General features: G+C 39.7%; 1 protein-coding gene across 5 annotated transcripts in view; it reads right to left on the minus strand.

Moving 5' to 3' along the window:
* USP3 (ubiquitin specific peptidase 3) overlaps positions 1–16,024 on the minus strand; it is an 86,476-nt gene that overhangs the window by 24,333 nt on the left and 46,119 nt on the right. For all 5 annotated transcript variants that reach the window (XM_060174333.1, XM_060174335.1, XM_007533997.3 and 2 more), the window contains 2 exons: positions 2,370–2,453; positions 1,016–1,097 (listed from right to left, as the gene is read on the minus strand). In XM_060174333.1, coding sequence (XP_060030316.1) covers positions 1,016–1,097; positions 2,370–2,453 — 166 coding nt within the window. The remainder of the gene's footprint in view (positions 1–1,015; positions 1,098–2,369; positions 2,454–16,024) is intronic.

Raw genomic sequence — 16,024 nt, forward strand, 5'->3', positions numbered from 1 at the left:
TTTTAACTTTTAAAACTTAGTGCCTTTATAAGATTTTATTAAAATACTACAAATTGAATATATATATATATTCTGGTCCCCAAATTTCTAACTTTGAATGTATGCTTTCAAACAATGAGCTATCGATCACATAAAAGAAGAGAGTTCTTAAACACTCCTGTAAAGATTAAGGTTTGGTTTTCAGATAAGGTCTACAAATGTACCATGATCTATTACTACTACACCCACGCAGCGAATCTACTAACCCAATCTACAGCATCTCTGCACAAAATTCCTTGGACCAGAGAGCACTTTAGTGCTTTCTTCCACAACATCATGACACTTAAAGTGTTGTCCAATAACAGCTAACATGAAAGTAGAAAGGTAGATGCAGGGCAAAGTTACTGGTATACTTAGTGATCATTAAATTTCTGTTGACCCCTTAATGGTTCATACATCTGGTAGCAGATGGTTCCCAGAATGAAGAAAAAGTATTCTTTATGGTGGAATTGTATCAATGAAGTACTAACGAAAATTTAACAAAACAAACCCACAGAATTTCAACTAGGGACCTACAACACAAGTAAAGATCTCTGGAATCCTAAGGAGCAAGCTACTAAGGTGCTTGAGTAGGTGTTAAGAAGGAAGGTTTGTTAAGGCAGAAAAGCACAGCCACAATCTTGATGGAAGGCAGGTACTGACACAGACTCACTGGGTTATTTAGTCAGATAAGAATTATTAGTACAGAAGCCTGGGAGGTGGTACAGTGGATAAAGTGTTTGATTCTCAAGCATGAGGTTCCAAGTTCAAGCCTCGGCAGTACATGCATCAGAGTGCTGTCTGGTTGTCTCTCCTCCTAGATTTCCCATTAAAAAGTAAATTAAAAAATCTTAAAATAAAAAAATCAGTAAAATAGGCAAGTATTTTGGAAAACATTCCAAAATCAAGGCATAAAGTTTTATCAGAGGCAACATCCATATTTGAATTATGATAAAACAACTAGATCTCATCTCATTTTTTACTAAAATTTACTTACATTTACTTTTAATAATTTGCTGTTTAGTGATGAATTTTCCAAAAGTTTTCTTTTCCTATGCCTGTCAGCTGTGAATGCTGAGCTATTAAAACACAAACAGATGGTCAAAAAAAACCCCAACATATACATGTTACATGGTAAATTAAAGAACACACTTAGCCGTTCTAAAGACTCCAAGAATGGAACTCTGTGTGGCTGCTTAGTCAAGCCAGGAAGTGACCCACTGGGCCCACTGTGGCCTAAAAGCATTTCAAATAAAGAGCTCCACTTCCCCTGGAAATCCCCACTGCTCCTCCAGCAGCGCAGAACAGGAAGCTACCACCACCAGGCACTGCCAGAAAAACTGACCAGGTAGGTGAAATCTGTGTGGCAGTCACCTTTCTCTATCAGCCTCATCAGTGGAGCCTCAATGGGTAAAGCACCTGCCTTCCATGTGTGAGGGCCTGGGTTCAATTCCAGCACCAGAAGGGAGCATCCAGGGCAGAGACAGGTGTAGCTCCATGGGAGCTGGAGCAGTGCTTTGGCATCTGTCTGTCACTAAACAGACATGGAAATTAAATAAAAATTGAGGGGCCAGCAAAATAGATGGCTGAGGTAGTGTGCTGCTTTGCAATCTGCACAACCCAGGTTTCAAGCCCACTGCACTGAAGGAAGCTTTGGGGCTGTGGTCTCTTTCACACTCTCTCTGCCTCTACCTAGAATGATGACAATAACAATAATATTAAGGGTAAAGTTTTCACAAAAAAAAAAAAAAAGTCAAGAAGGTGGTGCAGTAACAGAGCACATTCAAAAGAACACATGTTTGACATAATTATTCTGAGATGTAACCTATGGTATCAAACACTATGCTAATTCTTCCAAAATTCTGTTAAGGGTATCATGTTTTGCTCATTTCTCGTAACAGATTAAGATATACTCTGAAATTGCAGAATGATAAATTATATTCAATATAAATTCAGTTATTCAATTCATAACACATCTGATAAGTACTTTCTAATATGAAAAATAACTCCATAGTGACTTTACATCATTTTCTGACCTTTCTTACACCACAAAAATTCTTCTTAAAAACAAACTGAGTAGCTCCTAAGATGGTTGATAATAATTAAAACACAGGTTCTCGGTCCCTTGGGTAGAGTTAATGACAAATATTAAATGAAATAAATACAGAACAAATGGGCCATTGACTATGGGCTCAGTTTTAAAGAGCCAAACCAAAGGTTTATTTGATTAATATTACAACTTCACTGTCAACAAGATAGTTACAGAACTCAAAACAAAATTTCCATGCCCAAGTCCTCAGTAGCCCCTCAGTGTCTTCTATCCCATCTCATTCCCAAGGTCCTTTACTTACTTTTCCAAGTTCTGTAAGTGTTCTCTGACTTTCTGTACCAGTCCCAGCTTGGTGTCATTAACCACAAAATCATCACAGCGATAACTGAAAGGAAAATATTAATCAATGTGCTGTAAAAAGGTAGAGGAAACCACAGCACTGAAATCACGGAATGGGCTGGCTGTGCCAAGATGATCACATGACTCTCCAGGCAACGGCTACCTACTGGTGGGAAGTTTAAAGAGGAATTGGAATCCACAATGAAATCTTTTGTGAGTGGCCTCTTTAAAAATCAGGCAGGCAATGCTTTTCACATTTTTATTCAAATCTTTCAGTTCCTTCTTTAAAAATGAAATACGTAGAAGTAAACCTACCCTATGACCCTTCAATTCCTCTCCTTGAGGGTATATCCTAAGGAAACAAACACACCTATCCAAAACGATCTGTGTACACCTATATTCATAGCAGCATAATTTGTAATCGCCAAAACCTGGAAGCAAACCAGTTGTCCAACAACAGATGAGCAGCTGAGAGAGTTATGGTATACACACACACACACACACACACACACACACACACACACACACACACGGGATACTTCTCAGCTATTAAAAATGGTGATTTCACCTTCTTCACCCCACCTTGGGTGGAGCTTAACATGAAGGAATCATGTTAAGTGAGATAAGTGAGAAACAAAAGGATGAAAATGGGATGATCTCACTCATAGACAGAAATTGGAAAACAGGGAGTCAGGCGGTGGCGCAGTGGGTTAAGCGCACGTGGTGCAAAGCACAAGGATCCCAGTTCAAGCCACCGGCTCCCCACCTGCAGGGGAGTCGCTTCACAGGCGGTGAAGCAGGTCTGCAGGTGTGTCTTTCTCTCCCCCTCTTTGTTTCCCCCTCCTCTCTCCATTTCTCTCTGCCCTATCTAACAACGAAGACATCAATAACAACAATAATAACTACAACAATAATTAAAAAACAAGGGCAACAAAAAGGGAAAATAAATAAATAAACATTAAATTTAAAAAAAGAAATTGAAAAACAAGGTCAGAAGGAAAAACACAAAGCAGAACTTGGACTGGAGTTGGTGTATTGCACCAAAGTAAAAGACAATGGGGTAGGGGTGGGGGGAGTTCAGGTCCTGGAACATGATGGCAGAGGAGGACCTAGTGGGGGTTGAATTGTTATGTGGAAAACTGGGCAATGTTACACATGTACAAAACTGTTGTATTTTACTGTTGACTGTAAACCATTAATCCCCTATAAAGAAATGTAAAAAGTGAAATATGTTGGTACATGAATTACATTATTTTTAGTGGTGATATACATGGAAAACAGTAATAAATTCTATTTAAGTAGCATGAAGTCTGAAGCATTAAGATGATAGTTACCAACCCTAATTAATGGAGTGTCAGGGGAAGGAGAGATTTAAATGAGGTAACTACAGAAATATCTGAATGAAAGAAAACTAAAATAAAACTATACATTTTAAACAATTAAAATAAATTGAATGGATGCAGCTGAGAAGAGTGAATTCTCATTCTGAGGCGCTGGAAACAAAAGTATAAAATAGTGGCTATAATTTAATGAAACTGGTAAAGGCTTTCAAGAAAGATATAGGATTATTAAAACTGATGACTGTGTTGTCTGCTTTTAGACTGACTTTGTCACTCCATATACTACCAATCAGTCCTCTTACCCTTCTCCTCAGTATTGTCTATATAGTATCATTTGTTTAAAGGCAAAAAAAAAAAAAAGTCCTCATTTGATCATTCCAACTTTGACCTTATTTTCCAATCCTCCAAAATAAAAACATGTAGCCCAGCTTACGTTTCTGGTCCTAAACTTTATTTATTTATTTTTTTGCTATTTTATTTATTTACTTACTGGATAGAGACAGAAACTGAGAGGGATGGGGGAGACAGATGCACCCATAGCACTGCTTCACCATTCATGAAGCCCCCACAGCCCCCGAAAGTGGGGACTGGGGCCTTGAGCACTTCAGCAAGTACAGTCTACCGGGTAGTCACCACTGGCTCCTCTAAGCCTAAACCTTAATGTGGGTTTACTTTCTATTAAAAGTTGTAATTGTAGAAACACTTTTGTTTCCTTCCTATTTTTGCCCTACACTATTAAAAGGCAAACAGTAGTCTATGAAGAAGAAACCTTTGAGTTATTCAGGCTCCTAGCCAAGTTTAAAAAAAAAAAAAGAAAAAGAAAAATACAACCCACAAAACTGTAAAATCTTCTCCTTCCCCAATGTATTATAAATGCTTGTATTACTGAATTGTGTATCCAAGTGAATCTATACCACCACATGCATATTACAGAAACTTTAAAGAATTACTAATTTATGGGCTGGCCAAACAGTTCACTAGGATAGCATACACTGCTTTGCCATAGAAGTGACACATGATTAAGCCTGGCCTCCACCACACTGAAGGAAGTTTGAGTGCTGTGGTTTCTTTCCTTCTCTATCTGAAAAATTCAGTCTGGAGAGATGACCAAAAATAAAAGAATCATTAATTTAATTTGTAGGTTAAAAAAAAAAAAAAACAGAACTGGGGCCAGGCAGTGGAGCACCTGGTTAAGTGCACACACTACAGTGTGCAAGGACCTGAGTTCAAGCCCCTGGTCCCCACCTGTAGGAGGAAAGCTTCACGAGTGGTGAAACAGGACTGCAGGTGTCTCTCTGTCTTTCTCCATCTCTATGTTCCCTTCCCCTCAATTTCTCTCTATCTCTATCCAATAATAAATAAAATTAAAAAAAAAGAATTAAAAAAAAAGCAGAACAGTATTCTGGCATATGTGGCACAGGACCTGATGCATATTCATCTGGGAGGACAGAAGGGTGGACAGAGATGGATAAAGCCAGGAAAATTAAATTTTAGAAGAATGAGCTAGAAATGAACTGAGCTATTTGAAAACATCTTATTATTCAGGATATCTTTATTCTAGTTGTTTTCTACAGAAGTTTCCCTAAGTTTTCTGGGGGTTCTATTTTGTAATTTGAAACAAACATTTTTTGTTCTTTTCCAATATTTATATCAATAGTTTCACTTACTTATTATTACAATGACCAGAACAATGATTAATGATAGTGGCAATCACATAAATGACAGGGTGTTTTTCTCTTCTTTCAGTTTTAATGGAAATGGCTTTAGAATTTATCAAGGAGCATCTAGTGCTGCCTTTCTATTTTTAAAAAGTGACCACACTGCAGCTAGGGAGATGGCACAGTGGCCACAGCTCTGAACTTAAAAGAATGGCATCCTGAGTTTGATCCTTGCCATTTCTTGTGCCACAGTAATGTTCTGCTTCTCTCTTTCTAGTGTAAACAAGTCTTTTTAAAAAACCACATTTTAATAGCTTCACTTTAGTTCTGTTAGTAGTGGCTTTTTAAAATCAGAGATGACTTTATAAACATATTTTTGTTTTATTGATACCACAATCTCAGGGTTCCTTTAATAATGAATATATTGGCAAACTTCAGATAAAATTAACTCAGTACTATATAATTTTTGTGATAATCTTACTGAATCATATTTAAATTATAACTACGACTTTTGAACTAAAGAGACTTCTTAGGGGTTGGGCACTTTCAAAGCCAGCAACAAGCAGCTCCTGACAGCTTTCAACCTGACCTGTTGACTGGCTACGGAAGAAGGGCAAACGCTAGAAGAAGAAGAAGGGGTTGGGGACACAGCATAATGATTATGCAAAAAGCTCACGTGCCTGAGGCTCTGAGGTCACTGGTTCAATCTCCTGAACCACCATAAACCAGAGCTGAGCAGTGCTCTGGTGTCTGTCTCTCTCTAGGCGCTCTCTTCCTCTCTCTCTCCCTCTCTCTCTCTCTCTCTCTCTCTCATTAAAACAAAATAAAATATTTTTAGGAGAAAAAAAGACACTTTCTAAAAAAAATTTATCAGCCTGTCTTAATGTTTGAAAATTGCACAAGATTAACATACTCAAGCTGGTGAAATAGCTCACTTGGATAATGTGTTGCTCTGCCATGTGTGTGACCCTGGTTCAAGCCTGGTCCCCACTGCACTGAAGAAGCTTCAGTGCTGTGGTCAGTCTCTCTCATTCTCCCTCTCTGTCTCTATCTTAAAAAATAAACAAACGGCAGTAGCACAGCGGGTTAAGTGCATGTGGTGTGAAGCCCAAGGACCAGCTTAAGGATCCTGGTTAGAGCCCCCGGCTCCCCACCTGCAGAGGAGTCGCTTCACAGGCGGTGAAGCAGGTCTGCAGGTGTCTGTCTTTCTCTCCCCCTCTGTCTTCCCCTCCTCTCTCCATTTCTCTCTGTCCTATCCAACAACGACGACATTAATATTAACTACAACAATAAAATAACAAGGGCAACAAAAGGGAATAAATAAATATTAAAAATAAAATAAACAACCAAATGGTTATGCAAAGAGACTCTCATCCCTGAGGCTCCAAAGTACCAGGTTCAATCCCCTGCATCACCATAAGGCAGAGCTGAGCAGAGCTCTGGTAAAAAAATAATAAATAAACAAATAAATAGAATTAAATTTAAATCCCAGAGATCGGTGATGTGATCTTAGCTGACCCACTGAGGTGACTTTTTTCACTGTCAGTTCCTTTCCAACTCAAAAAGGAAAATCCCTCTGTCCAACTGGTTTACAAGAAGCTATAGAAGCTGGTTCCATACTATTCACATCTTTGATTCACCCTCCTTCCACTGTGCTAATTTCCAAGGCAAGAAAGTTAGTGTCAGGAGCTTACATAAATCATTAAAAAAAAAAAAGAATTAAATTTAAAAATTAAAAATAGAATAATAATAAACAAAAAATACAAAGTTAAATTTTAACGGTTTCAGGGTGCATTATCCAATAGCTACAACACACATTTAGCAATTTAAACTTTGTTGTTGTTGTTGTTGTTGTTATCTTTATTTACTTATTGGATAGGGACAGCCAGAAATGGAGGGGAAAGGGGTTGACAGAGAGGGAGTGAGACAAGAGACACAGACACCTGCAGCACTGCTTCACCACTCACAAAGCTTTCCCCCTGCAGGTGGGGACTGGGGGCTCAAACCTGGGTCCTTGCACGTTGTAGCATGTGCTCAACCAGGTGTGCTACTACCTGGCTCCTCAATTTAAATTTACAATAATTAAAGTGAGATAAACATACAGTTTCTCCAATCCACTGGCTAAATTTAACTGCCCAATGCCAACATACTATATGGCAAAGGTAACACACAGAGAAGAGAAAAACCCCTTTCTTGGTTTGAAATTTTGAGGTGGGGGCAGAAAGATAACTGAGCCAGCCTATCAGAGCACCAACTTGCACACATTGAAGCCTCAGGTTCAACTCTCAGTACTACCTCACGCCAGAGCTGAACAGAGCTCCTCTTCTCTTTTTCCCCATCTCTCTCAAAAATAAATGAGTCGGGAACTGGGTGGTAGCACATGGGGTTAAGCACACATGCATGGCACAAAGCACAAGGATCAGCTTAAGGATCCCAGTTTGAGTCCCTGGCTCCCCACCTGTGTGTGGGGGGGGTCACTTCACAAGTGGTGAAGCAGGTCTACAGGTGTCTATCTTTCTCTCCCCCTCTCAATTTCTCTGTCCTATCCAACAACGATGGCAATAACAATAATAACTACAACAATGGTAAACAACGAGGGCAACAAAAGGGAAAACGTGGCCTCCAGGAGCAGTGGAGTCATGGTGCAGGCACTGAGCCCCAGCAGTAACCCTGGAGGCAAAAAAAAAAGTCTTAAAATCCTAAGGTTTCTTCCATTCCTAATGTTTGTGTAGCTTAAGCTACACCAGTCATGAAGTTTCACATATTCTTGAAGAACTAAGAATGTATTCTCAAGCCAAACCATTTTTCACTGATCTGAAACAATAAGCAATCATCATACAAACAAATCTGATTTTTTTCTGACACAGTGAAAAAAAAAATCTTTAAGGGTCCAGGTGGTAGGTAGCTCAGCGGGTTAAGTGCTCATGGCTCAAAGTGCAAGGACCAAGCAGTGAAGCAGGTCTGCAGGTGTCTTTCTCTCCCCCTCTGTCTTCCCTTCCTCTCTTGATTTCTCTCTGTCCTCTCCTCAATGACAGTAATAATAATGACAATGATAAACAACAAGGGCAACAAAAAGTGGGGGGGAATAGCCTTCAGGAGCAAAAGATTCATAGTGTAGGCAAGGAGCCCCAGTGATAACCCAGTAGGCAAAAAAAAAAAAAATTAGCTTACTGACTACAAGAGTCTTTAGTAATAAATCATCTATCATACTAACACCAAAAACCAAAACAACAGATGTATATAAAATAATACCGTGGTCCAGGAGGTGGCGCAGTGATAGAACTTTTGGACTCTCAAGCAAGAGGTCCTGAGTTCGATCACTGGCAGCACATGTGCTAGAGTGATATTTGGTTCTTTCTCTTTCTGCCTATCTTCCTCATTAATAAATAAATAAAATATTTAAATAATAATAATAAAATACCATCAGTGGTCAGCAAAATAGTTGCATTTGGACAGTACAACTCATGTACCACGAGAGTGAGCCAGGTCTAAGCTCAGCCTGCAGCACACTGGAGGAAGCTGTGGTTCTGCATATCTTTCATTTTTCTCTCTATCTCTGTCTCTCTCTCTCTCTCTCTCTCTCTCTGGAAAAAAGGCCCAGAATGGTGAAGTCTCAATGACAACAACAAAAAAAGTTAAGTACCCCTCAAAAGGGCAGGTGCAGAATTTTTAAATTCCTTTTCATGACCTTACATAATGTTTTGTTATTTAGAGACAAATCTGACCTATGGTCTTATTCTATATGACAGATAAAGATACAGAAATTAAAAAAACACATCAAGCTAGTATTGACTTCTGGCTTTATTATATACGAAAACATAGCACAGGGGAAAAAAAAAATCAAGCTAATGTTTTAGTGACTTCATCTATTTCAAATTAAGAAGTCTTAAAATGCAAATGATCTTTTAGAAAGCTTATTTAAACTGAGGTTACAGTTTGTAACATACATGTTTCACATACATGGTTCCTTACCATCTATCCCACCAGCCCCAGCCCTTCCAGTCTAAAGATTTGTTTTTGTTTCATCTGTTCAGTGAAAGCAAGACTTTTTAAATTAATTCTCTTTCATTAAATTTCAATGTACTGACATCAAATAAGTCAATTCTGAAGAATTAGAAGAATATCTCCAGGGGAAAACCTACATCCTCTGTTAAAAGCAGACAAGTATCAACTTATTAAGAAGAGCCTTTTATGTTTTCAACCCACCTTTTATTAATTTTCTTCTTAAACTTCAAATACTATTTTAAGTAAATAAAACTCTTCCTGTTCTCTAATCTTTACAAACCTGAAATTGTGTCCAAATAGACAATAAAGGTTTTTCTCCTCCCTTTTTGTTTTTAATCACAACTGTCTTTGAAAATAATTCCATATCAATTTAGTCTAAAATAAGGACTTTTAGGACTGGCAAAACAGCTCACCTGGGTAGTGTTCAAGAACAACCCCCACTACACTGAAGGAAGCTTTGGTTTCTTCCTATTTCCTGCCCCCCCTTAATTAAAAAGTTGTTTAATAAAAATAAGAACTTTCAAAAATTACTTTTAAATTAAAACTTATCTTTGTAACAGTTTTTTTTCTTTTTTAATGTGAGGCACTGATAAATAGCTCACCCTACCCAGTAGAGCACACACTTCACCATGCACAACGATCTAGGTTCGAGCCCCTGGCATCTGAGAACCTTTCAAGGAGAAAGTTCTGAGCAGAACAGTGGAGAAATACTGTGGTGTTCTTCTTCTCTGTCTCTCTCTACTGCTACCCAGAGAAAGGAGGGAGGAAGGGGCTAGTCATAAACAAAATGTGAAATGTAAGTCTTTTTCACACTTCATACTATTTGCTGCAAAGAATGTCTTAAAATATTACCTTCAGAGAAGCAATTACAGAAGCCAGACCTTCCATCTTCTGCACCCCATAATGATCCTGGGTTCATACTCCCAGAGGGATAAACAATAGGAAGCTATCAGGGGAGGGGATGGGATGCGGAATTCCGGTGGTGCAAATTATGTGGAGTTGTACCCCTTTTATCCCATGGTCTTGTCAATATTTCCATTTTATAAATAAAAATTATATAAATTTTAAAAAAAGAAGTAAAAAGAAAAAACCATTACCTTACCAAAAAGGAAAATTCCAGGTAATTAATTCAGTTTTACTGTTTCTTCTTACACTTTCCCTTTAGGTGAAATTACTTGGTTAGTATGTTAATCCTACTAATTGAAATTTTCTCATGGCGAGGAGTGCAGCTCAGCGGTAGAGCATTTGGAGCCCTGGGTCTGATCCCTGGCACTGAACTATAAAAGTGCCAGAGACAGACCTGTGTTAGAACAAAAGATGTATTTGTATGCCTGTGGACCCACGGGCCCTAAGTTCAATTCCCAGAATCGTCATATGCCAAAGCTGAGCAGAGTGTTCTGAGAGTATTCTGGGAGTTGGGCAGTAGCGCAGTGGGCTAAGCACATGTGGCGCAATGCGCAAGGACCAGAGTAAGGATCCTGGTTCGAGCCCCCAGCTCCCTACCTGCAGAGGAGTCACTTCACAGGTGGTAAAGCAGGTCTGCAGATGTCTTTCTCTCCCCCCGGCCTTCCCCATCTCTCTCCATTTCTCTTTGTCCTGTCTAACAACAATGACATCGATAACAACAATAAAACAACACGGGCAACAAAAGGGAAAATAAATATAAAATTTTTTTTAAATAAATAAAAACCTGGGACCAGAAGATAATTTCACCTGGTATAGTGCATGCTTTATCAAGTGCAAGGACATAGGGTTAAGTTCCTGAATACACATAAAAGTACCTATAAGGGCTGGGGAGATAGCATAATGGTTCTACAAAAGATTTTCATGTCTGAGGCTCCTCGGTCCCAGGTTCAATCCCCAGCACCACCATAAGCTAGAACTGAGCAGTGTTCTGTTTGTCTCTCTGTATCTTTCTCTCTCATAAAATAAAATAGATAAATATTATAAAAAATAAAATTAAAAAATAAAGTACCTATACAGGAAAAGCTTCACGAGCAGTGCTGGGGTACTGTGGCATCCTTCCTTCTGTCTCTCTCCCTCTGTCTAAAGGTAAATAAATACACTAAGAAGACAGTGACTAGAGAGAGAACTCACAGAGTCGGACATGCACCTGCCCACACATGCAGCATCAGGAACCTCAAGGGCTGGTTTGGGAGTGCTGAAGTTGTGGGGAGATCTTGTGCTATGGTGTCTCTGAAGCTGTGGGGAGATCTTATGCTATGGTGTCTCTGAAGTTGTAGGGAGCTCTTGTGCTATGGTGTCTCTGAAGTTGTGGGGAGATCTTGTGCTATGGTGTCTCTGAAGCTGTGGGGAGATCTTGTGCTATGGTGTCTCTGAAGCTGTGGGGAGATCTTGTGCTATGGTGTCTCTGAAGCTGTGGGGAGATCTTGTGCTATGGTGTCTCTGAAGCTGTGGGGAGATCTTGTGCTATGGTGTCTCTGAAGCTGTGGGGAGATCTTGTGCTATGGTGTCTCTGAAGCTGTGGGGAGATCTTGTGCTATGGTGTCTCTGAAGCTGTGGGGAGATCTTGTGCTATGGTGTCTCTGAAGCTGTGGGGAGATCTTGTGCTATGGTGTCTCTGAAGTTGTGGGGAGCTCTTGTGCTATGGTGTCTCTGAAGTTGTGGGGAGCTCTTGTGCTATGGTGTCTCTGAAGTTGTGGGGAGCTCTTGTGCTATGGTGTCTCTGAAGTTGTGGGGAGATCTTGTGCTATGGTGTCTCTGAAGTTGTGGGGAGATCTTGTGCTATGGTGTCTCTGAAGTTGTGGGGAGATCTTGTGCTATGGTGTCTCTGAAGTTGTGGGGAGATCTTGTGCTATGGTGTCTCTGAAGTTGTGGGGAGATCTTGTGCTATGGTATCTCTGAAGCTGTAGGGAGCTCTTGTGCTATGGTGTCTCTGAAGTTGTGGGGAGACTTTGTGCTATGGTGTCTCTTCCCCCTTTTTGTTTCTCAACTGAATGAAAGAGTCAGCCCAAAAGTGTAGAATCAATGAATACAAGACTGGGGGAAGAAAGGAAAGGAGGGAGGGGGGAGGAAGAGGTAGGGAGGGAAAGAAAGAAGAAAGACAAAAACAGCAAAACATTATGAATGATGAAATAGTGCTTTGTGTTTTCCCCTCTCCCCTTTGCTCATTAAAAAAAAAAAAATGGGAGTCGGGTTGTAGCGCAGTGGGTTAAGCGCAAGTGGCACAAAGCACAAGGACCGGCGTAAGGATCTTGGTTCAAGCCCCCGGCTTCCCACCTGCAGGGGAGTCACTTCACAGGCGGTGAAGCAGGTCTGCAGGTGTCTGTCTTTCTCTCCCCCTCTCTGTCTTCCCCTCCTCTCTCCATTTCTTTCTGTCCTATCTAACAACGAATGACACCAACAATAACAATAATAACCACAACAAGGCTAAACAACAAGGGCAACAAAAGGGGGGGAAATGGCCTCCAGGAGCAGTGGATTCATGGTGCGGGCACTCAGCCCCAGCAATAACCCTGGAGGCAAAAAAAAAAAAAATCAAGAGAGCCTGGAGGTAGCACAGTGGGTTAGGCGCACATAGTGCAAAGCACAAGGACGGATATAAGGATCCCGGTTCGAGCCCCCTGGATCCCCACCTGAAGTGGGGTTGCTTCACAGGTAGTGAAACCGGTCTATCTTTCTCTCCCTCTGTCTTCCCCTCCTCTCTTGATTTCTTTCTGCCCTATCCAACAACGACAGCAATAACAATAACAACAACAACAATGATAAACAACAAGGGCAACAAAAGGGGAAAAAATAGCCTTCATGAGCAGTGGATTTGCAGTACAGGCACCGAGCCCTGGTGATAACCCCGGAGGCAAAAAAAAAAAAAAAAAAATCGAAAGTTTCTCATTTTAATTTTTAAGAAATGTTTATTTATTCATTAGGGGTGAGAGAACCAGAGTATCACTCTGGCACATGTGTTCCCAGGGATCAAAGCTGGGACCTCATGCTTAAGAGTCTAATAATCTACCTGCTATGCCACCTCCTGGAGCACCCTAATTTTTTTTTAATTTATTTATTAGATAGTGACAGAGAGAAATTGAGTGGTGAGAAGGAATGAGGAGACAGAGATTGGGGGTTATGGGGAGAACGACACCTGTAGCACTGGCTAGTAAAGGTTTCCCCCTGCAGGTGGGGATTGGGGGCCTGAATTCCTGCACTCAACCAGGTGTACCACCACCTGCCCCCTTAATCTTTTTAAATCAATTTCTTTGTTTCTTTTTGATACAATAATGTACACCATATACAATTCTATTTGTATTGACTAAGTAAGGGACGTTAGATGAAAAGGGAGGAAGTATTACCTAGATTATAAACTGAAGCTTAATCTGACTTATCTCCTAATGGAATGGGTTTGTGCCAAATCAAAATTATTCCTTTTGGTGTTACTTTCCCTCCTCTGACATAGTGAACCATTTTCTGTTCTATCTGCTGAGTGTGAACATCTTCCAGATGCCCTGTTTATGTGAGAAGTGACAACGGGTGTGCTCAATAAGGACATGCCTCGGGAAGTAAGTAAAATAGCTCAGGTAATATCACCATGGGCTAGGTCTTCCTAGCAGAAATGTTCTGGGGTTCTGCAGTCCCTCGAGATAATCAGAGGACACAATACACAGATTTGGTGCAACCTTTCCTGGTTTCAAAAAGTAATTACAAATCTCAGTCCTTCAAATATTTATATATATTCTGCCTGCACTGTACCAAATATCGGGCACTGTGAGAGATACTAGATCAGACATATAGTTCCCACAGTCCCCAAGGATATTAATAAATAGCTATAGAGCATCAAGACATTACAAATATTCCAAGAACCATAAGTTTAAGAGAGATTACAACTGGAACTAAGAAGGGGAGAGTAGAAAGAATGCAGTGATAGCTTTATAAAGGATACACAAAGATACAACAGGGCAGGGACTCAGGGAAAAGGAACAAATAAGGACAGAGAAACCATAAACCTCAGACAATGTCTGAACTTCTTTAGAGCACTGAGCACACGGAAAAGGAACTGTAAGAATAGCTATGGTCAAAGTATTCTCTGTGGTAAGCATAGGAATTAATCCTCAAATGGGCTGAACCTGACACATCAACAGTTTTTCCCTCTAAAGCACATCATGTAGCCTAACGGCAATAAGTGTATATGTTGAAGTAAAATAAATAAAAGTGCACTAGAAACTAATACACACACATACCCCTAGTAAAAACAAAAAAGAAATTTCGAGTTTGTTTTCTAATCACAGCAAGTGTGGGAAAAACGTGAATCAGCAGCTATCACAGATTCCTTTTTAGACCATCAGTATACAGCTACAGGGTGATTCCCCAGCATTCTGTTCTGTAGCCCACAAATTAGATGATAATGTGGCCAGCTGCAACTCCCTTCCTGCCTTTTCGAAGCTCTGGGTATCCACACACTTGCAGCTCTGTGTAACTTCACACAAAAGATTGGCAACTGGCCAAGAAGCTGCCGCCATGGTGAATATCCCCAAGGTTCAAGTCTGCCGTTTGATTCTAATTCAGTCATGAAACAACATGTTACTTTAGCACACAGAACCAACATAAAACCAATTAAAACCCAATTCTGGTTAAGAAAGGCATTCTTCCAAAATGTGATAGACATTTTGAACACACTCTATAGAACACAATCTATATATTTTTAAAGATTGTCCTGTGAATATAACTACACTCCATTAATAATTCTTAGAAATTCCCTCAGTGTCTTCTATTTGCTCACCATCTCACCAATAGTAAGAAAATCCACTGCAAACAGATTTGACTGTATTTCCAATCAGCCTCATTAAATATTGCATTCACACTACTAACTGAAAATCAAGAATGAATGCCTTCAGCATAGAAGGTGACATGCCTATGATTATGAGACAGATAGCTTAAGAATGATGATTGATTCTTTCTAAATGGAAATTCAACTTGACAGAAACGTACAGTTCCATCCATTAGGGAGCTATGTCAACCCAGGTAGCTATGTAAGCTTCCTGGGGGAAAGGGAAAAAGCTAATGAGAACACTTTAAACACCTTAGCTAATGCCTTACTTGTACAGGAAAGAATGCTTCACTACAGCAAATAAAAATAAGCTGGGCATGAGCCCTTGTGTAAAAATCTTGGGAATTCTTTTCATTTTGACTGAAACCTTTATCTATTTCTAGCTTCTTTCTCTTCTAGGTCTCAGTGTCTTTTACACAAAGGATTGATAAAATAGCCACAATCTGAATGGCTAGATCTTCAGATGTATTATTCAATAGCCATAATTTAATAACAGTTAACTTTTAAAAGTGTAAAGACTTGGAAAGTCAGTGACCTTTTTTCCTTCCTTTGATGGACACAATACAGCCATCAACAAAGAAAGATGTAGAAAGAATTAGCATACATCTTGAATAGAAAATGTGATTCCAAAGCAACACTGGACTTTAAGTCCCCATCTCTACCCAGCACTACCTTCATGCAACAGTCAAGGGCTGCATGGCAAGAAAAAATATCCCCAACAAGATCCTTTAAAGGGCTCTGATTTCTTTCCCCTTAATGTTAAGAAACTGGAGAATGAACTGAATAAAGCAAATATCATCATTTAATGGTCAAAAGAAAGAAATTTACTTCACAC

This window comes from Erinaceus europaeus, chromosome 16 (genome assembly GCF_950295315.1).
Source record: "Erinaceus europaeus chromosome 16, mEriEur2.1, whole genome shotgun sequence".
Lineage (NCBI taxonomy): Eukaryota > Metazoa > Chordata > Mammalia > Eulipotyphla > Erinaceidae > Erinaceus > Erinaceus europaeus.